The following is a 26026-nucleotide window of genomic DNA, read 5'->3' on the forward strand; positions in this document are numbered from 1 at the left end:
TTGTATTTTGCTACCTTTCCTATCCCCTACTATCCCCCTTCCCCTCCCCTCCCCTCCCATCTTCCCTCTCTACCTCCTCTGCTGTTGTTCAATTCTCTCCCCTTTCCCCCCCCTCCCCCTTGCCCCTCATAACATCTTATAATTTTGTGTATCATTGAAGGTCTCCTACCATTTCCATATGCTTTCCCTTCTCTCTCCCTTTCTCTCCCCCCATTCGTCTTTGTTTACTGTTAGTCTTTTCCTCATGCTCTTCCTTCCTGTTCTGTTCTTAGTTGCTCTCTTTATATCAAAGAAGACATTTGGCATTTGTTTTTTAGGGCTTGGCTAGCTTCACTTAGCATAATCTGCTCTAATGCCATCCATTTCCCTGCAAATTCTATGATTTTGTCATTTCTTAGTGCTGCATAATACTCCATTGTGTATAGATGCCACATTTTTTTTATCCATTCATCTATTGAAGGGCATCTAGGTTGGTTCCACAGTCTAGCTATTGTGAATTGTGCCGCTATAATCATTGATGTGGCCGTATCCCTATAGTGCGCTCTTTTAAGGTCCTCAGGGAATAGTCCGAGAAGGGCGATAGCTGGGTCAAATGGTAGATCCATTCCCAGCTTTCCCAGGAATCTCCATACTGCTTTCCAAATTGGCCTCACCATTTTGCAGTCCACCAGCAGTGTACAAGTGTACCCTTTTCCCCACATCCCCACCAACACTTATTGTTGTTTGACTTCATAGTGGCTGCCAATCTTACTGGAGTGAGATGGTATCTTAGGGTGGTTTTGATTTGCATTTCTCTGATTGCTAGAGATGGTGAGCATTTTTTCATGTACTTGTTATTGATTGTATGTCCTCCTCTGAGAAGTGTCTGTTCAGGTCCTTGGCCCATTTGTTGATTGGGTTATTTGTTATCTTATTGTTTAATTTTTTGAGTTCTTTGTACATTCTGGATATTAGGGCTCTATCTGAGGTGTGAGGGGTAAAAATTTGTTCCCAGGATGTAGGCTCTCTATTTACCTCTTTTATTGTTTCCCTTTCTGAGAAAAAAACTTTTTAGTTTAAGTAAGTCCCATTTGTTTATTCTTGTTATTAACTCTTGGGCTATGGGCGTCCTATTAAGGAATTTGGAGCCCAACCTCACTATATGTAGATCGGAGCCAACTTTTTCTTCTATCAGACGCAGCGTCTCTGATTTGATATCTAGCTCCTTGTGGATCTGATAGCTTTAGAATCCTGGATCCCATTTCCTTAACCCACCCCTGGATCACAGACTGATGGTTTTATAGGCTTATTTTATGAAGCTGTGTTATTGAGGTAGGATCAACTAATATATCAGAGGGATTCTGCTCATGACTTTTTGTGTGGTGTTATTTTTACCATATTTAATTATTTACCTGCCTAAACTATGAAATAAGAAATTATTTTATAACTGGTAGATAGTTCTGAAGAGAGCATTGTGAGATTCTTTGATTTTAAAAAATCTTACAGACAGTTCTTAATTTTGCAGATGATGAGTAGTAGCTTGTGTACTGATGGGGGATGGGAGTTTTCTTCTCTCTCTCTATGTGTAGTTCTAAATGTTTGGATGTCTCCTTTTCTTCTATAAAAGTGAGTAGAATCAAGAGTAATCCATTGCAATGTTGTGCTTGCTACCTGCTCCATAAAAGTTCATTGTATTTCATAACACAGTCAGAGTTATAGTTTTGACTAATATAGAATTATGTGGTTAACTTTGCATTTCAGCCATCTGTTCAACCAGGGAAATTTCTATGTTAAATACAAAGCTATACTGAGAGTGGAGACCATGTTTCTTTGTTCATTTCTGTACTGTCAGCACCACCTGAGTGCTTGGAGTGTATTCAGAACTCAGTAATTATTTATTTTTCTTCTTCTCCTTCTCATCTTCCTCTTCTTCCCCACACCCTTTGGTAATGCTGGGGATCTAACCCAGAGCCTTGCTCAGTCACTCTTTCTTACCAAGTAAATAATAGTAGGTCATCATTACATGATCTCTTTCTCCTGGCTCTATAGTTGTTAGTTTTTATTATGGCACCGTATGTCTATCAGATGTCAACCAGAAATTCTTTTTTTAAAAATTTTTTATTACTGAGTGTGTGAATTCTTTTTGAAAAGAGTTGTTTGAATTGAATTTAGTACCTGTTTAATTTAATACCTGTTCATTCATTTATTCCTTTGCAAATGTTTAGTGAATGTCTTTTGATGTCCCTGGCCAGGGATTCAGAGGTAAAGAGACTGGATGAGATCCCTGCCCTCCCAGAGTTTGCACTGAATATGGAAGATAGTATTCAGAGGAAAAAAAATAAAGAAAAGCAATCATTTTAGATTAGGCTGCTCTGAAGAATATAGTATTTTGGAGTTCTGGGTTACAGTTTGGATGGTTAGAGAAGGCTGTTCTGAGGAGGTGACATTAAAATGAAACTTGAAAGTTGAGTAAAGGAAAGTTTTTCAGAGAGTTGATATTTAGACATAGGAAACATGAATAAAGGACTGAGGGAGAACCATCCTGGTGTCTCTGGGGAGCGTCAGGGCAAGGCTTTGGTGGAGTGATAGAAGATGAAGTTGGAGAGGCTGGGGAGGGCAAATCACATAAGGCCTCAGATTCACCAGTGAAAAGTTCTGAGTTCATTTTTCTTGCAAGAGAAGCCACAGTGGAATGTCTCCAGTAGGAGTGAAGAAAATGATGTATGTCAACTGGTTACTCTGGGAAGAATGGATGATAGGAGGCTGAGAGCGGAGACAGGAAGACAAATCCAGAGGCTTTTTCAGTGGTCCAGGTGACAGATGCTGGTGATTTTGACAAGTGTGGGGTTGTGGAATTGGAGAGAAGAGGAAGGACTTAGAATATGTTTTGAAAGTAGAGCTTATTCCTATAAGTTGGATGTTGCTGGATGAGGAACAGAAAGAAACCAGGGATGGCATCTATATTTTTGGCTTGAGTATCAGGATGGAGACAAATAGCACTTGCTGAGATAAAAAGATTGAAGGGACAACAGGTTTTGGGGTGATGAAGTCCAGAATTAAGTACAGATGTTTGTTGGGTAGAAAAGAATAGCTTCATGAATATAATTGTGCCTCTGGAAATCTCTGTTGATTCTATGTTCCATTGGAGTGGAAGTTCTCTGTTCCATTCTCTTTTCATGATGTTCACTAAACTCAGTAACCCTTCTGCAAAGATGAAACACTCAGTTCTCCTCTGGTAGAACATGCACTCTGACTTGCTCAGTGAAACAGTGTTTTTTCCTATGCAAAGACATTGCTATTTCCTTCTCCCAACTTGAACTTGGATGACTCTGTTTGAAGTGGGTTTTTTGTTTGTTTGTTTGGTTGGTTGGTTGAGTTTTGGTAGTTGTGCTCATGAGTTTGTTCTAAACAAACCATTCTCTTTCAAGGGAGCCCAGATATAGATCAGGGGGTAATTGTTTGAGATAGATGGCTAGGATTGGACATTGCATTCTCTGAGTAGCTCATGGATCTCAAAGAAGAGCCACTAATAGGAATTCTGTCCCGGAGCTTGGCCTTTCCAGTGTTGAGAATGGTAATACTATTTCCAACTTGATTAGAATAGGCTGTTCACTTTATAAAGATGACAAAGGCCTCTTGATACCCCTGTGTGTGATTCTTTTCCCCTACCAGGAGTGTGGTGTTTTTTTTTTTTTTTTGTTTGTTTGTTTTAAAGAGAGAGAGAGAGAATTTATTTATTTATTTATTTTTCAGTTCTCGGCGGACACAACATCTTTGTCTGTATGTGGTGCTGAGGATCAAACCCGGGCCACACGCATGTCAGGCGAGCGCGCTACCGCTTGAGCCACATCCCCAGCCCGTTTTTTTTTTTTTTAATCATTTCCATGCCTTTTAAAAAATTTTTTGAAGTAATCTGAGAATTTACTTAACAAGTTCTCCTTTCCTAAATCTATCTGAATTTTTTCTCTAGAACTGAGGAGTGAACCCAGGGGTACTTTGCCACTAAGCTACCTTCCCTGCCCTTTTAATTTATTTATTTAATTTTATTTTGAGACAAGGTCTCATTAAATTGTCCAGCCTGACCTTGAACTTGTGATCATCCTGCCTCAGTGGCATGGGTCACTGGGATTACAGGAGTGCACCACTTCCATGCCTTTCTTTATATTTTACTACATATGATAGATTCCTAGGCAATATTGTTATTTCCATGTTTTTAACTTTATCTACCTGGAATCCAACATTTATTTTGCAGCTTACTTTTTTTACTTAAAATTATTTTTATGACTGTCATCCACATGGAAATAAGTAGCCTGTATTCATTTATTAAGATTATGTAGTGTCCCATGTTAAGTATGTAATATCATTTTTAAAATGTCATTTCCTATTGATGGACAGCCAGATAGTTTCTTATGTTTTTGGAATTTTAAGGAGTGTTTATTATAAATATTTCCCAGACATTCCTCCTAACATCAAGCTTAAGCTAGAAGTTCACAGAAGATTGATTATGAGAATACCATAGAGCAAATATCTCCTTTTTTATAAATTAAATGTGAGCAAAAGTCTGAGGAAATTCCTTTGCTGAAATAGGAGTTTTTGTAGAGAGGCAGAGAAAACTGATTGCATTGTTCTGTCATGCTAAACTGCCGTGAAAACAATTCCTCAGGTGCCAGCCACAGAGTTCTCTGCTGCCATCTGGCCTCTCAGGTTTGGATATGACAATGAAGGATGGTCTAATCTAGAAAGATCAGCTCAATTGCTCAACCAGACAGGTAAGTCTTACTCAGATTGGTTCCAGGTTGTGAAAAACTACTATTGTAGAAGGAGGGTTTGCCCGGTTCTACACTAATCTCTTAAAAAGGCTTTTTGCTATCATGGCAGCTGCAGGACTAGGCTTCTGTCTTTCATAGCAATTAATTCAGTTGATTCTGAACATCTCCCATTAGGTGGGTATCTGCAGGGAATTCTTGCCATGTCCTTGTTGTTAAAGATACCCCTGCTGGTAACTAACTTGTCACTTGGGAACCCATTGTTGGGAACCATAAAACTATTGAATTAAAAAGCAGAATGGGTCAAAAATAAGGCTTGTTTTTGAAGAAAATTGCTTTCAAGAGCCCCAGGGCCAATTTTATTTGTTTCTGTGCCTTAGGATGCTCATGTTTGTAATGAAGCATCCTTTAAAATAGGGGGGAATTTTGTCGTTAGATCAGTCACATGGAGCATGTCGTAAGGTAAATGAAGGGTTAGACTGGTTATTCTTAATGATAAGCATCCTCCTGAGAAATTTTGGTGTGTCTGATCCTGAGTCCTTATTTAGTCTTGATTACAGGTCCCTGAGGCACATCTGGACCAGGTTTTTAAAAGGCCAATAAATTTACCTCTCTGTCAATACCATGGAGCTGTTTGCCCTGGAATAAAATGCTATGGTGCCTCCTTTCATTGTCTCTCAACTTAAGTTGGGTATTTGTGAAAAACATGAAGGTTATTTGAAATTTGAGGAAAGATGTTCAGAATATTTGGAACTTAGGAAAGTTATGCTTTTACCCCTTCCCAGTATTTCCTCAAGGTGTTCATGTTTTAATTACATTCTGAGTATGGGAGACTTCCTTCATAGCTTGGGTTGGAACCACGTCCCTTTGGTGACTCACAAAGAATTACTTTGTTTGAGTTTTATGAGTAAAGGCAAAAGGGTTAAGGACAAGGACAGAGTTTTGCTAATTGCTTTTTTCATTGTCATGAGTCCTTTTCCCCCCCTCTCTGTGCTTTTGTTTTTTCTAAACAGGTGCAGATTTCATAACCATTTTGGAGAGTGATGCTTCTAAGCCCTATATAGGTAACAATGACTTAACCATGTGGCTAGGGGAGAAGCTGGGTTTCTATACAGACTTTGGTCCAAGCACCAGGGATCACACCTGGGGGTGAGTATACCTTGGGAATTAATACAGAACACAGTCCTGAAAGACCAGCCAGCATAGGCTTGGAGTGGAAAGTTGGGATTATCATGTCTTTGTCCTGTGAACATGCCCCAGTGATGCTGCTTGTGGAGTTGCTGAAGATATGCCTATTTCTTAAATTTTAAAGTTGTTTCCCCATTGCTAGGTATTTCCAGTTCTTTACCATTAAAAACCATTTGGGGTAGGAGCTAAGGCTTAATACCAGGCCTGGCTGATGTGGATGCTTGTCTCAGGAAGTGTGTGTTCTGGTTTGGAAAAATAAAAATACAGTTGGAACTTTGTATCTTCAGGGTTTTTTTTTTTTTCATTTGTGGAAACTGACCTCAGGTTGAAAATATTTGGGAAAAAAAAGTGCTAAAATGTTCCAAAAGCCAAAACTGGAATTTGCCATGTACCGAGCACTGCCCTGAGTCCATGTGAATGAAGTGAAGTGTACGCTTTGTGTTAGGTATTAAAAATAACCTAGAGATGAGTGCAGGAGGATGTGTGTAGCTTATATGCAAATACTAGGTCATTTTCTATGAGGGACTTGAGCATCCATGGAGTTTGGTACTCATGGGGTATCTTGGAACCAGTTCTCCACAGATACTGAGGGATGGCTGTACACATATACACAAAGAAATAAATAGGATAACTTGAGATTGTCATAAGTTCTATGAAGAAAGCAAGCTGTGAGTCACAGTAACCAAAGGGTGGTGACCATGGGGAATAGTGGTCCTATAGGTGATATGGTCAGGAAGGTCTCTCGGAAGATACCATGATGAGGACACAGGAAGAGCTGAGGGAACCGCAGGGTAAAGTCTCGAGGCAGGATGGAGCTTGGGGAGCCTGCATTGGAGGAGATCCAGGAGGAGCTATTAAGAAATGAAGCCAAGGGAGGGCAGTTGACCAGAGAGGGCCCCTTTTACCCACTTGGGACAGGGTGCCACTGGAGAGGAGTCATCTGGTCTGATATACATTTTTAAAGATCATCCTGGCCATCCTTGGAGGAGCGAGAGTAGGAGCTGGGAGACAGGAGATGAGGTTGGAGCAGCAGCACAGACAGGAGGTGACAGTGGTGATGAAGAGAAGGGGGCTGAGGCAGGAACTGTTTTGGAATAGAGCTGACAGGACCTGCCGTTGGCTGAGAGGTCAAGGTTGGGGAAGAGAAGAATCAGGAAGACTCAGGGGGATGTCTAGGCTTTGACTTGATTACCTGATGGGAGATGAAGCCTTTTAATGGCAGAGGAACACTGGGAGAGAGTGCATATGTGCCAAGCTGGAGATGCGCCAGGACAGTCAGGTGACATACAGTATATACCTTGGAAGGTCGAGTAGGACAAGCCTGGCTGGAGATGGACCTTAGAGTTCACCACTGTAGAGATGGATCTGAGGGACCTGACAAGGGAGTCTCAGAGGTAGCACAAGCACCTAGAGAAGTGAAGTTGGCTGAGGCATGAGCTCTTCGCCTCCTTTTCATATGTAGCTCTTTGACTTTGAGTGAGGTAGATCCCCTTCCCCTATATATGTTTATAGAATCTTTTTTTGCGGTGTGTGGGGGGGACCAGGGATTGATCTCAGGGGCACTGGCCCACTGAGCCACATCCTCAGCCCTACTTTGTATTTTATTTAGAGACGGGGCCTCACTGAGTTGCCTAGTGCCTCGCTTTTGCTGAGGCTGGCTTTTAATTCTTCCTCCTTCTGTCTCAGCCTCCTGAGCTCCTGGGATACAGGTGTGTGCCACCACACCTGGATATAGAATTTGTGTGTGTGTGTGTGTATGTGTGTGTGTGTGTTACTGGGGATTTGAACCCAGGGCCTCGTACATGTGAGGCAAGCACTCTACCAATTGAGTCATATCCCCAGCCCTGGAATAATTTTTAATGTCTAGTTTTATAAATTGTTATAAATTGCTGGCAAGATATATTCTGCATGTATTGATTAATATTAGAATTTTTATGCAAATGTGTGGTTGGGATAACAATGCAGATAAGATGGATTTTATATATTATCAAAGCCTACATTTTCGTGTCTCTGTAGTGCTGATTAAAACAGACCTGATCCTGTGCTTTTAGGGATACATCAAGACAGGCTAAATAGTGAGATGTGGTGAACAAGCAAACTGCCACAGAATTCTGTCACATTATTGCTCTGACTGCCCCTTGGTGGGATGCCTGTAGCGTGACACATCTCTTTCTAATGCATTTTCTTCATCCTGCCTACCTGATAGGATGGGACTGATGTTTATGGCCCTCTTTTTTCCTTCCAATACAGGATTATGGTGTTATCAAGATACCCAATTGTGAAATCGGAGCATCACCTTCTTCCGTCACCAGAGGGCGAGATTGCACCAGCCATAACCCTGACTGTCAACATCTCCGACAAATTTGTGGATTTTGTTGTGACACACTTTGGAAACCATGAGTAGGTTTCTCTGACTTAATATTATACAAATGCCATGAAATATTATCAACGTGTTCCTTTGATTTCTATGAAAGAATCTTTTATGCTTCCTTCTTTTCTCACCTCTCAAAGAAATTCCCCTGCATTGCTGGTTGCAACAATGAGATGTAGAAGCTTTGGGGATGCAGGCAGTTCTTAGAGGTGGTATAGTGACGGGCTGTGTTAGCCCTCAATGACTGAAATGTGCAGTCGTTCTCTCTGCAGGTGTTATGCTAAGGGCATCATTATATTTAATCTTCACTCTGTAGGAGGTAAGTACCATTAAAGCCCCATTTTATAGATAGAGACTCTGGACATTAGACACTAGATTAACTTGACTGGCCAAGGTCACACAGCTAAGAAGTGGTTTGACTCAAACTCAGCCCACAGGTGGTTGGAACCATGGGTAAGCCAGACTGCAGAAAAATTAATTCCCTTTTCCTATAGGATTATTGATAGAAATAGGAGTACCGTTGGGATTTGAGGGTGCTACATGAGGTACCTTTTTTCATTCATGTATTCACAAGGCAGAAGAATATATAGGCAGAAGAATCTGGCAGATGGAAATGAAAATTCCACTTTAATACTGATAAGGCTATTTGGACAACAAGGCTTATGTGGCCATATGACCTAGCTAATGTGTCCCCTCACCGTACAGGAAACAGACTCCCCACAAACACTAGGCCTCCTAACAGGTGCAAGACCTGCCTTGTTAAGCTCTTCCTTTGGTGAAAGGGACCAGTTAGAAAATTCCCTGTCTACAAAACCAGTGGATTCCAGAGAGGAAGGGCTCAAGACAGAAATGGCCAGTTAATTTTTTCACACTTAGCTAGAAAATTCTTCCCTGAAAGTAAAGGATGGGGAGAAAGGCCAGTGGTGGTTTTATAAGTCAGTCCCTCTACAAAGAAGCATGAATGGAAAAGAAGTTTTTTTTTTCCCCCAAAGAACATTCACAACCAGTGACTTAGTACTGAATAAATAGCTAATAATGCCAACAATATATTGTAAAAGCAAAGATAAAAGTGTAGAGTTTATACTCTGCTCTTCTAAACATAATCACTTAAAACACAAATGTACAGTGCTATGTGCTTTTATCAAGACCTGACTGCATTAATAATACAAGTAGCTATAGAACTTCAAGGTAACACACAGAATATTAAGAAAACAACGTCGTTCTACTATTAAGTTTCACCTCAACAAAACCAATATGCCTGCAAATGGTCACTATTATTTTTTTCACTACCTTGATTTTTCTTACACTAATATGTGTGGATTTGTAAAAGCATATTTGAATATTTTCCAAAATAAGTCAGAGCATTAGATATTTACACAGAACACACACCATTCACTATCCGACTCTTGTTTGCCTCTATAGAACTGAGAAGGCATTTGGAAGACAGATACTGTAGATGCTCCACATTTCTTTAAAAAAAAAACTGAAGAAATGCCTCAAGTAATGTTCATGTAGCAAGTATAGACATCCAGAAATCATATCGCTGACCTTACATTTTACTCCAGTTGGGTACTTTTGTGTTTAAAGTTTGCAAGATCTCAACCCCAAAACAGTTGAGTCTGCTCTTTTATTCCTTTGCTCTCCATTCCCCGCCTCATTTAACTCCCCCCAATGTCTCTTAAAATTGAAAGAATAGACTTAAAAAAACCCAGGCCTTGGAATGTGCATAGCAAAGGGACAGATAGGATTGCCTTTGCTAACTTTCTGTTAACCACCTACTTGATGCTTTCTGATTACACCATCCCTTCACTTGCTATCTTATGCGTCTGATTTAATAAAGACAAAAAATGACACAATAATAATGGCTATTTCCTTTTGAGGAGATGTAACTCCAGGGAGTGAAGCAGTGCAGTTTAATGCTCAGGAGGATGGATTCCAGAGCTTGGAATCAGAGAGTCTGGTTTAAATCCTAATTCCATCACCAGCTGTGTATCCTTTACAGTTCTTTAACTATGTGGAGCCTTGGTTTCCTCATTTGTAAGTTAGGGGCAATCATGGTATTTATTTTACAGAGTTCTTATAAGAAAAAAGTGAGATATTTCAGGTAAAGTACATGGATCTAGTAAGTGCTTAATTAATGCTGGCTATTATTAAACCAAACCAGGCAACTCCAAATGTAAAAAAGAAATTATTTCTTAAAAAAGAAATTGTTTGTCAAACACAAATCAAGCTCTGTCATGTACCAAGCATAAGGTCAGACACAATCTTTGTCCTTAAGAGCCACCACTCTTGTCACTCCTTAGAATTTCTGTCCATGAACACTGTGGCCTCCCAACAAGTGACAGAGGAAGTTTGCACCTAGAAAAATTTGTGAAGCCATCATAATGTATTTGTGTTTGCCTTCGTTGTTTTCTACAATACTTTACAGAAAAATTCTTACTCTGGATAAATATTTAGAGATTTCCTTTCCCAGTGATTGTGGCATACAAATGTGAAAATCCTATTAGGAGTGAATTAGAGAATGCTTGTGCGTGTTATTAGCTGATTCAACAAGAATGTTTAATGTGCCGAGCATGCGAATATCTCTTTTACAACCAATAAATAGGAAATAGCAGCTTTTCTTAGAAGTCATTTAGGTAAACACCATAATGAAAGTTGATATTACTTTAGCTGATTAACTAAGCTACTGGCTAGCCACCATTGCCTTTTTCTAAATCTATAACCTGCATCATATACAGAGAGAAAACAGAACCAGGTGTCTGGAGATTTATATGCTAGTTTTGGTTCTGTTGCAGGGGATCCTTGGTGAGTTCCAATTGATCGTTTCCGAAAATCAGATAAAATCCTCTTTTTCAGCTCACATTATATTGCTATTGGGCTGATCAAATATTAACACATAAGTAAACATATAACATGTATGTTCTCTCACTCTCTCCCTCTCACTCCTTTCTCCTTTCTTCATGCACATAGTATACTTTTTATTTTTACTGTTATCAGTAGATGAGATTTTTCTCTTTGAGAAAATGTAGAACCAAATTCACAAATTATTTTCCAGCAATATAGTGCTAAAGTATATTTGAATGGGCTGTGGCTTTGGAATTTTCTAAACCTGGATTTGAATTCTACCTGCATGTATCAGAAGGAACCGAATTCACCACAGTCCTGATGAGGCTTTACCAAGGTTGGAAGGGTCCATGGGAACACAGGAGGTGCTGAGGCTCTCAGATGCTATTCACAGTGGGAAATCATTGCCAGCCTTACAGCTGAAGAGGCAGGCAGAGGACATCGTGTTCTGAGAGTCCTGTGAGATCTAGAACCAGGAAGAGGACCACTAGACATGAAGAATGAGCTACTGCCAGAGGGACTGGCCAAAAAGACCCAACTTCACCCTTCTGCTAACATTTTATCTGCTGGTGTCTCTGGTTGGACAAGCCTCACTGGAAATCAGATAAGGGAGCCCAGGAGATGAAATCTGAAAGAGTCAGAATCACCCAGGACACAGAGAAGGGGAGATGGGCAGGGGAGATGGAGAATACTTGGCCTGTGACCTGTGTACACTTAGTCCTGTCTTCAGATCCTACTTCAATGAGGTTTCTCCAATCCTCTTGGTCCTCAGTGAGCTCCCTCTTATCTTCCTTTGACATTTTCTTCTTAATACTCATTTATTAGCTACCTCTCTATGCAAATGTCTGAGTTAGTCTTCATTTGCTTTTGGATCCATTCCTTGTTCTTTTCAACTGTAAGGAACCATATTTCCCAAAGTCCCTTGCTTTCTGGTTTCTGGTGGGTTTAGTCACCGGCATTAGTGCAAGTTCTCTTAGAGAGAACCCAGGGTATTTCTCATTTCCTCTGCTTCTGTTATCCTTGGTAGCAGCTAAATTTCTTCTCTGGCCCCAGCTCCTTCCCAGATAGTCCCAGCTCCACCTGGCAGCCCCTTCCATAGTCTATCTCCTGCCAGCCAGTTCTGGCTTCTAGACTCTGAGCTATCATCTCCTGCCCCTCTGCTAGCTGTAGGGATGGTACTAGTTTCTCTCTGTTGCTAACCTCTGGTTGCTCACTGACCCCTGTTTGGCTTCCCATAACTTAGGTAATGAATTCCCTAACTTAAATTCATTTTGTTTGAAACATCTGGAGTGTTTCAGTTTTTCCGGCTGGATCATGTAAAATATGATGTCCTGTTTTTCCCCCCCAAACCCTCCAAAAGTTTGATACACCTGTATCTAATTATCTGTTTTATGTCTTCTATGATTAGCAAAATAAAAGCAACATGTCCAGCCCATATTTAAGCAGAAGAGCTGAGGTGGCTTTCAGAAGGTGTTTAGTTGAGGGACTTGTGTGGTAGGGTAATAAGCTTGGTGTGCTCTGCTCCTTGAATGTTTGAGTTCTTCTTACCAGTATTCCTGTCTCTTTTAATTTGACTCTTTTAGTTGTAATACTGATGACCAGACTTCATGTTACTGCTATTATTTCTTCTGATGAAAAAGTTGAACAAATGCTGTATTTAGAATAGATATTTAAATCAACTTGACTCCTGATGATTTTTTGGAGAAAAATCAGGTTGTTCTTAGTCAAAAGTTTGTCAGCCTACTCAGTTGAAGCACTGTATCTAGGCCTTGTTCATTTGCATAACTTAAGGTATTTCCCCAAACAGGAATTGCTCTGGGTTTTGTACACTGTTTGAAGATACTCTTGGGAATTTAGTTACCTAATAGTTTTTAAGAATTATTTTGCAAGTTCAATAGGAGGTACATTTTTAGTTTTTTGTTTTGTTTTTCTAGAGATGACCTTGACAGGAAACTACAGGCTATTGCTGTTTCAAAGCTACTGAAAAATTGCTCTAATCAAGTGGTATTTCTGGGGTATATCACTTCAGCACCTGGTTCCAGAGATTACCTACAGCTCACCAAACATGGCAATGTGAAGGTAACATAATCTTAATAGGATTTCAGTTTTATTAAGTAAAATGCTTCTTTTCGTTTCATGCTTGGGGGAAAAGCCCATAATGCAATACAACAATTTAATATGTGTTTGTTATGGTTTGGATCTGGAGTATCTGCCAAAATCTCAGATGTTGAAGGCCATGCAGCAGTGTCCAGAGTCAAGGCTTCCAGGAAATAATTGGATCATAAGGGCTCCAACCTCATCAGTGAATGAATCCATTTGTTGGAGTAATCATTTAAATGTACTACTAAGAGGAGGCAAACGTATAGGCAGGTTGGCCAGGTGCAGTGGCTATGTAACCCCAGTGGCTTGGGAGGCTGAGGCAGGAGGATTGCAAGTTCAAAGCCAGCCTCAGCAACTTTGCAAGGTCCTGAGCAACTTAGCAAGACCTTGTTTCAAAATAAAAAAATAAAATAAAAACAGGCTGGGGATGTGACTCAATGATTCAATGCCCCTGGGTTCAATCCCCAGTACTAAGAAAAAGAAGAAGAAGAAGGAAAAAAAAAAACTATAGGCAGGTGGGGCATGGTTGGAGGAAGTAGGTTACTTGGGGCTACTATTTTATCCCTGTCCCCTTTCTCTCTCCCTACTTTCTGGCTGCCACGAGCTAAGACGCTTTCCTCCACCACATTCTTCCACCGTGATATTCTGCCTCACTCCACATCCAGAGCAATGAAGCCAATAGTTCTTGGACAGAAACCTTTGAAACTGTATGTCAGAATGAAACTTTTCTCCTCTAAGTTGGTTTTCTCAGGTATTTGTCACAGTGATGAATAGCTGACTGTCACAGTGTTTTGATTATCCACTGCTGCACAGAAACCACCACAAACATACTAGCTTAAAACAACAGCAGCCATCTATTTGCTTACAGATCTACAATTTGCACAGGGCAAGTGGGGATAGATCATTTTTCCTTCACGCAGTGTCAGTGCGCATCTCCTGTGGATCTCCTCGTAGATGATCCACAGGAGGTAGGTTGGTGCTTCGGGCTTGGGACCTTGGTTCCTGTCCATGGACTACTTGGGTTTTCTCACTTTATGGTGGCTGTGTCTCAGAGTGAGACTCCAAGAGCAGCAGGAAGAACCTGAATTGCTTTATATGATTTAGCCTTTTAAGTCATGGTGTCACTTTGCTCTTGTCACAAGTCTGATGGCATTCAACTAGAAGAAACAAACTCGCCTCTAAATGGAAGGAATATCAGAGTTTCATCATAAGAGTACCATATGGAAAGGGAGATACTGTTGTAGCCATGTTTAAGAAATGAAATCTGCCACATTGTGAGAGGTAATGACGCCGAGAGTAAAAGATGAAATGAAATGTCAAATAGAACAGCTAATCCACCAGACAGGGCCTCATCAAGTTGACAATGAATTCGTTTTTTCCTTTTAAGATTTAACACACTTGAATTTTCAGATATGTTCCTGTCCTGGAGCACGAAGACACAAATCAAAGCCTTGAGAGAAGGATACCCCAGAATACCAAGTGCATTGATTTAAAATGAGAAATATAATTTTTACATCTAGTGAACACCCATGTAGATTTCTTGATCCTTTGCTTCTTTTCTTTTTGTTTTTAACTTCATATCTTGAGACAGAACCTTCAGAGAAAAGTGATTGCTCATTTTGTGTTGATTTTACTACTTTAACTCTTCTTAAGAGTGTAACGCTGGAAAGACAGGTGACAGGGTGTGAGGATAGTTTTCTGCATGTATGGAAAACACAAATGAAAGTGGTTTGAATAAGAAAGAAGTTTGTATAAAAGCTTCGGTGGTAAATCAATACTGGCAAGGCGATCCATGATGTCTGGAACCTGAGTTTCTCTACCACAGCTCCACTCAACACAGCCTCCTTTCCCACGGCCTCCATTCACATGGTTCAATGATGTAGAATGACATCCATAGTCTAGTCAACAGATGGAGGAAGGGCCAAGAGCATATGCAAGTTATCCCTAAAGGCAAGTTCCAGGAAACTGACCTTTGATACTTCTACTTACACCTCCTTGACTGGGATGCTGTCATATGGCCATGCTTTGCTCTACAAAGAGTTTGGAGGTGTGAAATCTTGCTGGCTATATACCCAACTAAAAATGGTATTATGTTGAAAGAAGGGCAGATACTGGGGAGAAGAGTTAGTCTCTTCATTCATGGAGAGTAGAATCATGATGCATTTCTGATTGTTTGCTTTGGTCAAAGGGTTTATGATAGTGACATATTTGTGATAGTGACATTATTCCAGAGAATACATAAGAAAGAACAGTTTTTCCAAGAAGATGATGAGTTCAGCTTTGCACTGAGTTTGAGGTATCTATGGGACTTTAATGGAGATGTCCAATAGATGGGTGGATATATGGATCTGGAATTCAGGAGGGCAATTTGGACTGGAGATATGGATGAAGCAGTTGCCATCATATAAGCAATTATTAAATCATGAAAATATTACTTTGAGTAAAAGAAGTGAAAAAGGAAAACCAAAGAAAATCCCCTCTATTAGTCTGTTTTGTGTTGCTTTAACAGAGTACCTAATTCTAGGTAATGTATAAATAAAAGAGGTTTATTTGACTCATAGTTTTAGAGACTGAAAGTCTAAGATTGGTAGCCCCATCTTTTCAGCCTCTGGTGAGGACCCCTTTTGCTGCATAAAATCATTCAACATGGTAAAGAGGAAGGGGAGGTGGCCACATGCTGAAGGGGCCATACATATGGTATGACGTTACTTTGTAACAACCTGCTCCAACAAGGTGTAAGTCCCTCTGCAGACCAGCCAGTGTTTTCTGAAGGTGGAGCCCTGTGACCTAACTACTTCCCATTAGGCCCTCTCTCTTAAATATCCCACAGCCTCAACACAGCCATATTGAGAACCAATCTTCCATTACATGGACCCTTGAGGGACACACTCATAACTCCACCAATAAAGCCACATTGAATGTGGTGGGTGAGGAGAGAGAAGGCAGATTATTTCAAGAATAATCTTGAAATATTGGCTGGAGGGGCCAAGGTGGCCCCACTCTTACAGTGGTTCTGAGGCACTTTTTCTACATGGTTTCTCTTCAGTATTAGCTTGCTGGTTACTTCATTGACCAACTGTGTGACAGACGTGGGGACAAGTTACTCAATCTTTTTGGGCCTCAATTTCCTCATCTGTAAAATGATGGTAGCAATATCCTTATATCATAGGGTCATATAAGGGAATATATGTATGCACACAGCATATATGTATGGTTATCTATATATATATATATATATATATATATATGTGTGTGTGTGTGTGTGTATAATATTTATATACACATATGTATATATATTGTGTGTGTCTGGCTGTATATGTAAAATTAAATAATATAGAGATACTAGTACCTGGCCTATAAGATACAAAAGAATACTGGACATAGTGGTATTTGGCAAATCAAAGAAAAAATTGCATCATAATGAGGAAGGGCATTCTTATATTTCAAGTGTGTGTGTGTGTGTGTGTGTGTGTGAGTGAGTGTTTGAGGAATATACATGGTGTTAGGGAAAAAGAATTTTATTTTATTTTTATTTAATCATCTGGTGGTTTCCACTTCTCTGGTCAAAAACTTGTGTCAAGGTTGGCAGTGGATTCTGATGCTGCTTTTTCTATTACAAAGTTTATTAGTGTGGAGAGGAATTTCAATCATAAATTCTTAGATGAACAGATTTTTCTCTTTAAGAAAGAGTATTTAAATTCTGCAGCTTTAAAAGTTGACAGCATCTTTTAAAAACCTAATAAAATAAAATAATAGTTACACAGATTCATAGCTTATTATTCCCAGTATACATAGAATGATTAAATTTTTATCTCTTCTCAGGGCAAAACAGAGCAGCACTTTTATTTTATTTGCTTTTTATCACTAAAAACTTTTAATTTAATTTTTAAGATTTATTATACTTTTTTCATGTATATAAAAGGAGTGTCTATGTATGTGTGATATAAATAATAATAACAATGAACAGGCATTCCTGTGTCCACCACCAAATTTAAGAAGTAGATAATAAATTGTGGGTTTTTTTTGTGATTCTAAAATGTATTTTTAATTAAATGTTAATAGTAAAATTCAGTGGTAGTTAAAAAGTCAGGTATATCTTTATTTATAGGATATTTAAAAAGAAGAAAATGACTTCTCCTTTCAGCATAACAGCTCCCTATTTATGATTTTTCCAACGCAATATAGAAAGAAATATGTTTTTCTTCTCCTTCTTTGATGAAAAATGACCCTGGTTTCAATCTTTCAACATCAAAAAGACTTATGATTGCTCCTGAAATATGTTCATTTCCCTGATTCAATTTGACAAACACAGATTGAGCACCTGCTATACTCCAGGCCTCATGCTAAGTACCAGGCAGCCAAAAGTGACTCAGAGTCCTTGTGCTCAGGAAGGGAAGGGTGGAGACCTAGGAACAAATAACTGTGGTACTAGGCTATAGTTGGTGTGCATAAAGTGTGGCCAGTGAAGATGGTCAGTCATGCTTAAGATGAGACTTGGAAAAGCTGCAGGAGGTTGGGGGTTTTCTTATAATCACTGACTTATCTAAGTCCCTCTCTAGACCACCCTCATCTCTGTATTTCCAGTATCTAGTACAAAGATAGAGGGCACATAGTAGATGCTCAAAAAACATCTACAGAATTAATAAATACTTTGGACCTTAAAGGATCTAAATAGGAGCCATAAAGAGAAAATAGCATGCATGGAGGCTTGTTTATCATTGCAGCTCACACAGGTATTTTGCCAATTTGGAACAGAGCATTGTTTTTTTATGCTTTAAATATTCTTCTCTCTGCTCTTCAATAGGATATCGACAGCACAGATCTCGACAGATGGTGTGAATACATTATGTATCGGGGGTTGATCAGGTGAGCACAGATGTTTGGTTTGTGTGTTGTTTTTTAAAAAAATCTATTATTACAGTCATCTTTTTTTTATATTTTCTGATCATATACAAAGTATATTCTCACCAATTCATATCTTCATACATGTATACTTTGGATAATAAAGATCATCACATTCCACCATCATTAAAAACCCCATGTCCCCTCCCTTCCCCTCCAACCCCTCTGCCCTATCTAGAGTTCGTCTATTCCTCCCACGCTCCCACTCCCTATCCCACTATGAATCATCCTCCTTATCTCAAAGAAAACATTGGGCATTTGGTTTTTTGGGAATGGCTAACTTCACTTAGCATTAACCTCTCTAATTCTATCCATTTACCTGCAAATGCCATGATTGTATTCTCTTTTATTGCTGAGTAATACTCCATTGTGTATATATGCCACATTTTTTTTATCCATTCATCTATTGAAGGCTACCTAGGTTGGTTCCAGAGTTTAGCTATTGTGAATTGTGCTGCTATAAACATTGATGTGGCTGTTTCCCTGTAGTGTGCTGTTTTCAAGTCCTTTGGGTATAGACCAAGGAGAGGGAGAGCTGGGTCAAATGGTGGTTCCAGTCCCAATTTTCCAAGAAATCTCCCTACTGCTTTCCATATTGGCTGCACCAATTTGCAGTCCCACCAGCAGTGTATGAGTGTACCTTTTCCACCACATCCTCCCCAACACTTATTGTTGTTTGTCTTCATAATAGCTGCCATTTTGACTGGAGTGAGATGAAATCTTAGAGTGGTTTTGATTTGCATTTCTCTAATTGCTAACAATGATGAACATTTTTTCATATATTTGTTGATTGACTGATTGCATATCATCATCTGAAAAGTGTCTGTTCAGGTCCTTGACCCATTTATTCATTGGGTTATTTGTTTTGTTGTTTACCTTTTTGAGTTCTTTATAAACCCTAGAGATTAGTGCTCTATCTGATGTGTGAGGGGTAAAGATTTGCTCCCAAGATGTAGGCTCTCTATTCACCTCACAGATTGTTTCTTTTGCGGAGAAGAAACTTTAGTTTGAGTCCATCCCATTTATTGATAAAAAAAAAAAAGAGAGAGTGAGAGAGGAGAGAGAGAGAGAGAGAGAATTTTCAACACTTATTTTCTAGTTCTCGGCGGACACAACATCCCTGTTGGTATGTGGTGCTGAGGTTAGAACCCGGGCCGCACGCATGCCAGGCGAGTGCGCCACCGCTTGAGCCACATCCCCAGCCCCAATATTGATTCTTGATTTTAATTCTTATGCCACAGGAGTCTTATTAAGGAAGTTGGGGCCTAATCTACAAGATGGAGATTAAGGCCTACATTTTCTTTTATTAGACACAGAGTCTTTGGTTGTATTCCTAAATCCTTGATCCATTTTGAGTTGAGTTTTGTGCATGGTGAGAGATAGGGGTTTAATTTCATTTTGTTGTATATGGATTTCCAGTTTTCCCAGCATCATCTGTTGAAGAGCCTATCTTTTCTCCAATGCGTGCTTTTTATTACGGTCATCTTTTGAGTCTCTCCTAGAAGGAAGAACTTTATAGATGCAATGAATTTTTGTTAGTTTTCCTAAACATTGATTTGTTCAGTTACTCTATTTCATATTTTTTTCAAGACATGGCCTAATGATTTAAGAAGGTATAAATAGCTAAGCAAATTAAGCTCAAGTATGTAGCAAGAATACTATGTCAACTGTTAAGGGAGATAAGGAAGTAACTGTCAGCATGTTAGGAGTGGTACTTTGTGGTCTGGTGGAAACAGTATGGACCATTGTTTTAGTCAGCTGTGACCAAAGTACCTGACAAGAACAATTTTAAGGAGGAAAAGGTTAGTTTGGGGCTCATGGTTTCAGAGGTCTCAGTCCTTAGATAGTCAGTTCCATTCCTTGGGGTGCAAGGTGAGGCAGAACATCCTGGCAGAAGAGTGTGGTGAAGGAAAGCAGTTGGGAACATGGCATCCAGGAAGCAGAGAGGACTCTGTTCACCAAGGACAAAATATAGACCCCAAAGGGATGCCCCCAGGAACCCACGTCCTTCAGCCACACCTAACCCACTTTACAATTACCGCCCAGTTAATCCCTACTGGGGGATTAATTTATGGTTTGGATGAAGACTCTATAACCCAATCATTTAACCTCTAGGCATTCTTGTATTATCTCACACATGAGCTTTTGGGGGACACCTCACATCTATACCATAGCAACCATGGCATAAGGAAGTCCCAGGCTTGAATTCCAACTTTGCCAGTTTCTAATCATATAATCTTGGGTACATTACCTCACTTGGAGTCATCATTATACTGTGGTGATATATCTATGGTAAATTACATTTTAAAAAAATGTCATCCCTTATAAAAGTGTCATCCAAAGATTATATATATATATATATATGTGTGTGTGTGTGTGTGTGTGTGTGTATGTGTGTGTATCTCCAAAGATAACATAACATATATTTTCATATTCTTGGATAATATATATCTGGATATATGTGATCCAAAATAATATAGATGCAAGATCTTTTTTTTTTTATTTTTAAAAATATTTTTATTTATTTATTTATTTTTAGTTTTCAGTGGACACAACATCTTTGTTTGTATGTGGTGCTGAGGATTGAACCTGGCCCGCATGCATGCCAGGCGAGCGTGCTACCACTTGAGCCACATCCCCAGCCCCACACATAGATTTTTATTTCTGTTAAATATACACATAGGAATGCAACTGCTCCATCATAAAGTTCAATTGTTGTAGATAACTGCCAAACAGTTTTCCAGATTGTGTTGGTTTGCCTTCCACCAGTAGTGAGGAGAATTCTTATTTCTCTACATAGAGGTTGACAAACTTTTCCAGTCTATAAACATTTTAGACTGTGGGCTATAATTCCTCTCATAACTACTCACCTCTGCCTGTATACCATGAAAGCAGTTATAGACAAGCGTGAGCAAATGTTCATGACTGTTATCCAGTAAAATTTCATAAGCAAAAATTCTTGATGGACTTCCTTTGGCTCTAGGGCCATGGCCTGTACTGCTTCTATACATCACATGGTACTATCAGCCTTTTTAATTTTAGCCATTTTTTTTAATTTTTTTTTATTGGTTGTTCACAACATTACAAAGCTCTTGACATATCATATTTCATACATTAGATTGAAGTGGGTTATGAACCCCCAATTTTACCCCAAATGCAGATTGCAGAATCATGTCGGTTACACATCCACAATTTTACATAATGCCCTATTAGTAATTGTTGTATTCTGCTACCTTTCCTATCCCCTACTATCCCCTACTATCCCCCCTCCCCTCCCCTCCCATCTTCTCTCTCTACCCCATCTACTGTATTTCATTTCTCTCCTTGTTTATTTTCCCATTCCCCTCACAACCTCTTATATGTAATTTTGTATAGCAATGAGGGTCTCCCTTCATTAGATGCAAGATCTTAAAATTCAAATATGTAAATACATAACTTAGTTTTGAAAACACAATTTCTTTAAATAAAGCAAAGAGTAGTTTAATACCAAAAAAGAGGTCCTAATTATTCATCCAGTCATTTTTAATAGTTTTCTAAATATATTTTTTAGTTGTTGATGGACCTTTATTTTATTTGTTTATTTATTTATATGTGATGCTAAGAATCGAACTCAGTGCCTCACACATGCTAGGCAAGTGCTCTGCCACTGAGCTGCAATCCCAGCCCTCATCCGCTCATTTATTCTGTAAGTATTTATTAAGTACCAGGTATTGTCCTAGGCTGTGAGGATATAATAGGAACAAAACAAAATGTTTGACTGTCACAGGACACACATTCCAGTGAAGAGACAGGAAAGAAGCAGATAAGGAATGATAGGCCAAGACAGGTGGAGACAGGTGTGATGGAAACAGGAAGAACTGAGTCAGCTAAGGAGTGCTGGGGGCGGGGGTAGGGTACATAGGGTGGGCAGGGTACTATGGGGTGACCTTTGGGCAGTGGCCTGAATAACGCAAGGGATCCACCTATGCATACCTTGGGAAAAGCACTTGGGCAGAGGGAATAAGGAAGTGCAAAAGCAAGAGGGGAGTATACTGAGTGCTTTTTGGTAGGAACAAGGAAGCCAGGGTGGTTGGAGTGTGGTAATAAGGGAGGAGCCCTGGGAGAGGTTCCTAGGAACAAATCATGTGGCCAGTGGGTTGATTTGCATGTCCTTCTACTTCTTCAGTGAACAGAACAGGCTGGAGACCTTCCCTGAACTCATGGGGGTCCCCCTGTTAGTTTCAAAACTGTTTGGACATATTTGACCTGAAGCCTCCAGCTCCCCTCCCAGAAATAGTGTGGGGAACTCTGGTTCAGGCTACTAGGACAGATCTCTCTGGCCTCCATACAGAGCAGTTCATCCCCCAGAAGCATCTTGATACTGGCCACATGAAGATAGGGATTGACATTGAATTGATCATCTCTTAAGCAATCTTGTATCTAGTGATCTGTGGTCCCCATTGATGAAGCACAATGGTTGCCTTCAAGGGACGATACAGAATCACAGAGCGAGCTCCTCTGCCTGTGGACAGGGCTTATTCAGTTATGAGTCACAGTCTAGTGACAACAAACTGCTAGGTACACTGCTCTGTTGCTATCTGCCATTCAATAAGTAGCATTTGAGCTTAATGGATGTCAGGCACTGGGGGTGACAGTAAGCTGAGGATCCCTGCCCTGCTGAAGGAAGATAGACAATGGCATATTTAACTGCATGATTTTAGAAGGTAGTAAGAGTGGGCAGAAACATCTGAGCATCCAGAATATGGAGGCACAGTGTGATTATAAGTAGGGTTGGGTAGGTCGTACTGAGAAGATGATGTTTGGGCCAAGATTTGAAAAAGTGGATCACAAGGCTATCTGGGGAATGACCCTTTGTTGTGATGGGCATAGGTTCGACTTATGCAGTCAAGGAAAGAAATAAAGAATGTCCATGCACTTATGCCTTTATCAATGTTTTATTCACTCAAAAAATCACTCAATACAATTCACTCAATAGGTTCTTAATCAAGAAAATGATGATCCTTAATGCTGGGCACTGCGATAGACATGATCAATTCAAAGCAAACAATTCTAAGTTAATGCTAAGTCCTGCAAACACACTTAATCATGACAGACTGTCGCAGTCTGGCTGGGCACAATTCAGGAGCCACTTGTCAAAAGAAACTAACTTTATTTTTAGAACCACACATGCCAAACAAAACAGCTCCTCAGGAAAAACCCTCAGAGCCCAACTGCCACCACCAGCTTCCAACAAGCCTCTCACACAAACACAAGCCTCTCTCCCCCTCCCACAATCCTCCTGCTCTTGAGGCCGATTGGCTGAGTCACATGGGTGGAGCCAAAAAAGTCCCCCAATGAGCAGCTCCATGGTCTGAAAGGGCAGGGAAACAGCCCAATGAGCATCACCGCAGAGGAGCCAATCAGCTAGATGTTGCTGGGGCCGCTGTGAGCCAATCATCAGCCGGCAGCTGGAAGTTTGCTGGGGCCCCTTCTGCTGTGGCTCTCAACAACAGACTTATCTCAACAACAAGCATTCTGTCTGCATGCTAAGCTCAAGTGCCAGATCTAGAGTCTCAAGTCTTAGTCCTTAAATTCAGCAGATGCACCCTCCTCAGACCACAGCGATCAGGTCAGGAACCGATGGAGGCTTCTCCTGGTATGGAGTTGACAGCCAGTTGAGGCGGACGATTGTGAGAAGTTGCTGTTCTCACCAGGGTCAGGAGGCTGCTGTAGAGTTTGAGAGCAGTGAGGACAATGCAGAGGATCAGGCAAATGATGAGAAGAATTGGGGTGTCAGTCTAGGTCCTCATCAGGCTCGTTTTATAAAGCATTTCATATCTCAGATTGATAACACTATTTCTGTTTAAATATGTGACCAAGTGATTGTTTTAATGGGGGATATTGGAATGTTTAGAACAGGATATTTGATCTAGACTGAAATGGGTGTAATTCCAAGTTGCAAAAGTCATTAGTCACCGAGAAACAGTGGTATTTATAGTAACCTGTGCTCATAATAGCTAATTATTGGCTACACACACACACACACACACACACATATGTATATGTAAACATATATATATACACGCACGCATACTTGTATGTATATATATATGACAAAAGATTGCTCTGTCTGCTATAACAAAATACCTACTGGATGGCTGAAACAAATTTCTGTTCTTATTGCACATCAAGATCAAGGCATCAGTCTACCAGCAAGGTTAGTGTCTGGCAAGGACTCTCTGTCACCAGGGTTGCTTTCTTACCATGTGTTCACATGACCTTTCCTTGGCATGTGTCTGTGGAGAACTCTCTCAATCATCTGATTCAAAGTTTTGCTCCTAGTAGGTGCTTGATAAATACTTATTGGGCAACAATGGGAAGTTCCCTATTTTAGTGGGAGATAGGCATTGAGGTTCCTTATCTTCAAGGGCTTTTAGAGTGTTCTTGAAGGCAATGGCTATGAGATGGGTTTGAACTTTGATCTTAGAGATTTGAGAGATAAAGAACCTGGATTTGTCCCAGAGTCAGTGACTTAGAATTACAAGTCACTTCAAGTCCTGAGCTTGGACAGTTGCAGTAACCTGGCTGACTGCTCAAACACACATCTGATGCTCAGCGGCATCTCCTCTCTTGTCCCCCACGGGGGTCAGACTTGCTGCCCCTGCCTGCCCTGGCTCTGGGTGTCTGTTTCAGTTTTGTGTGTGGTTACAGGCTTGAAATGCTCTTCCTCCTTCTACGCTGGCCCAAGCCCTCATGGTCTTTTACCTAAATTCTTGCAGCGACCTCTTAACTGCCCCACCCCCGCCTTGACTCTTTCCCTAACACCTATTCTCTACAGAGAGTCATAGCAGATCTCTGCCCCAGACCCCTCTAATGGATTCCCATCTCACTCTAAAAATTTGAAGTCCTTACAATGGCCTGCAGGGGAGAATTTGCATCATCTACCCTTAACCCCCTTCCTGAGCTTTGGTGTTCTTCGTTATACACTCTGCTCCTGTCAAGGTAGAGTTGGTTCTCCAAAGTACCAAGCACATTTCTACCTCAGGACCCCTGCATGCAGTATTCTGTTCACCTTCCTCTGAAATCTGTGCATCTTGCTCCCTTACTTCATTCAATGTTTTGGCTCCAGTGTTAATCATCAGGGAGATACACCTGACCATCCTCTATAAAACAGCAGTCTCTGCTTTTTCTCTATCGACACCTGACCCATATGTCCTTATTTAATTTGTCTCCCCAAATAAAAGAACAGATTCAGGAGAGCAAGGACTTAATTTTGTTCACTACTTTTTTCCCACTACCTACGAAGGTGCTGCATGCAATAGAGACTTAGTATGTTTACTAAGTTAGATAAATGAATGACTGAAATAATTGACACAGTTCCTTTTTTTTTGGAAGAGGCAAAAGATAAATAAATTAAAATGAATACTTTGCTGCTTGTGGTTCCTCCACTTTTCCATCTGAGTGCTTCAATAAGAACTATTTGGATAATGTCTGTAAAGTGCTTTGAATTTCCTGGAGAACTGAAAGCTCTAAGTCAAAACAGGATGTGGAATTTTTTCAGACATATAAAATCTTTGATTTTTTAGGCTTGTAAGTGTGGGCTGAAAATATGCATGTGGTATTTGGATTTTTAAAGGTAAGAAAGAATTTAGGTATACACTCCTGTCGTTCTGAAGCAATCCTGTTATTAACTCAAAACATAATTATATGGGAGGCAATTTGTGGAGACAGAATATTCATTAGTGTAAAAAAGTAAAGTAAGGCTGCTAAGATTATTTAGTTAATTAAACCTCTGTGTATATTCCTTATCTATCATATCATAAAATCAACATTTTTGTTAATATTTAGAGTAACGAATCAAGTTAATTCTAGTTAGGATACACAAAGTCAAGTTAGA

At 40.0% G+C, this 26026-nt stretch overlaps 1 protein-coding gene across 2 annotated transcripts in view; it reads left to right on the forward strand.

Annotated features, from left to right (window-relative positions):
* CWH43 (cell wall biogenesis 43 C-terminal homolog) overlaps nucleotides 1–26026 on the forward strand; it is a 52524-nt gene that overhangs the window by 21033 nt on the left and 5465 nt on the right. For both annotated transcript variants that reach the window (XM_081303540.1, XM_081303541.1), the window contains 5 exons: nucleotides 4643–4748; nucleotides 5759–5894; nucleotides 8184–8333; nucleotides 13083–13227; nucleotides 18053–18114. In XM_081303540.1, the coding sequence (XP_081159666.1) occupies nucleotides 4643–4748; nucleotides 5759–5894; nucleotides 8184–8333; nucleotides 13083–13227; nucleotides 18053–18114 (599 nt within the window). The remainder of the gene's footprint in view (nucleotides 1–4642; nucleotides 4749–5758; nucleotides 5895–8183; nucleotides 8334–13082; nucleotides 13228–18052; nucleotides 18115–26026) is intronic.

This window comes from Spermophilus citellus (assembly GCF_964194105.1).
Source record: "Spermophilus citellus genome assembly, chromosome: 8".
Classification (NCBI taxonomy): Eukaryota; Metazoa; Chordata; class Mammalia; order Rodentia; family Sciuridae; genus Spermophilus; species Spermophilus citellus.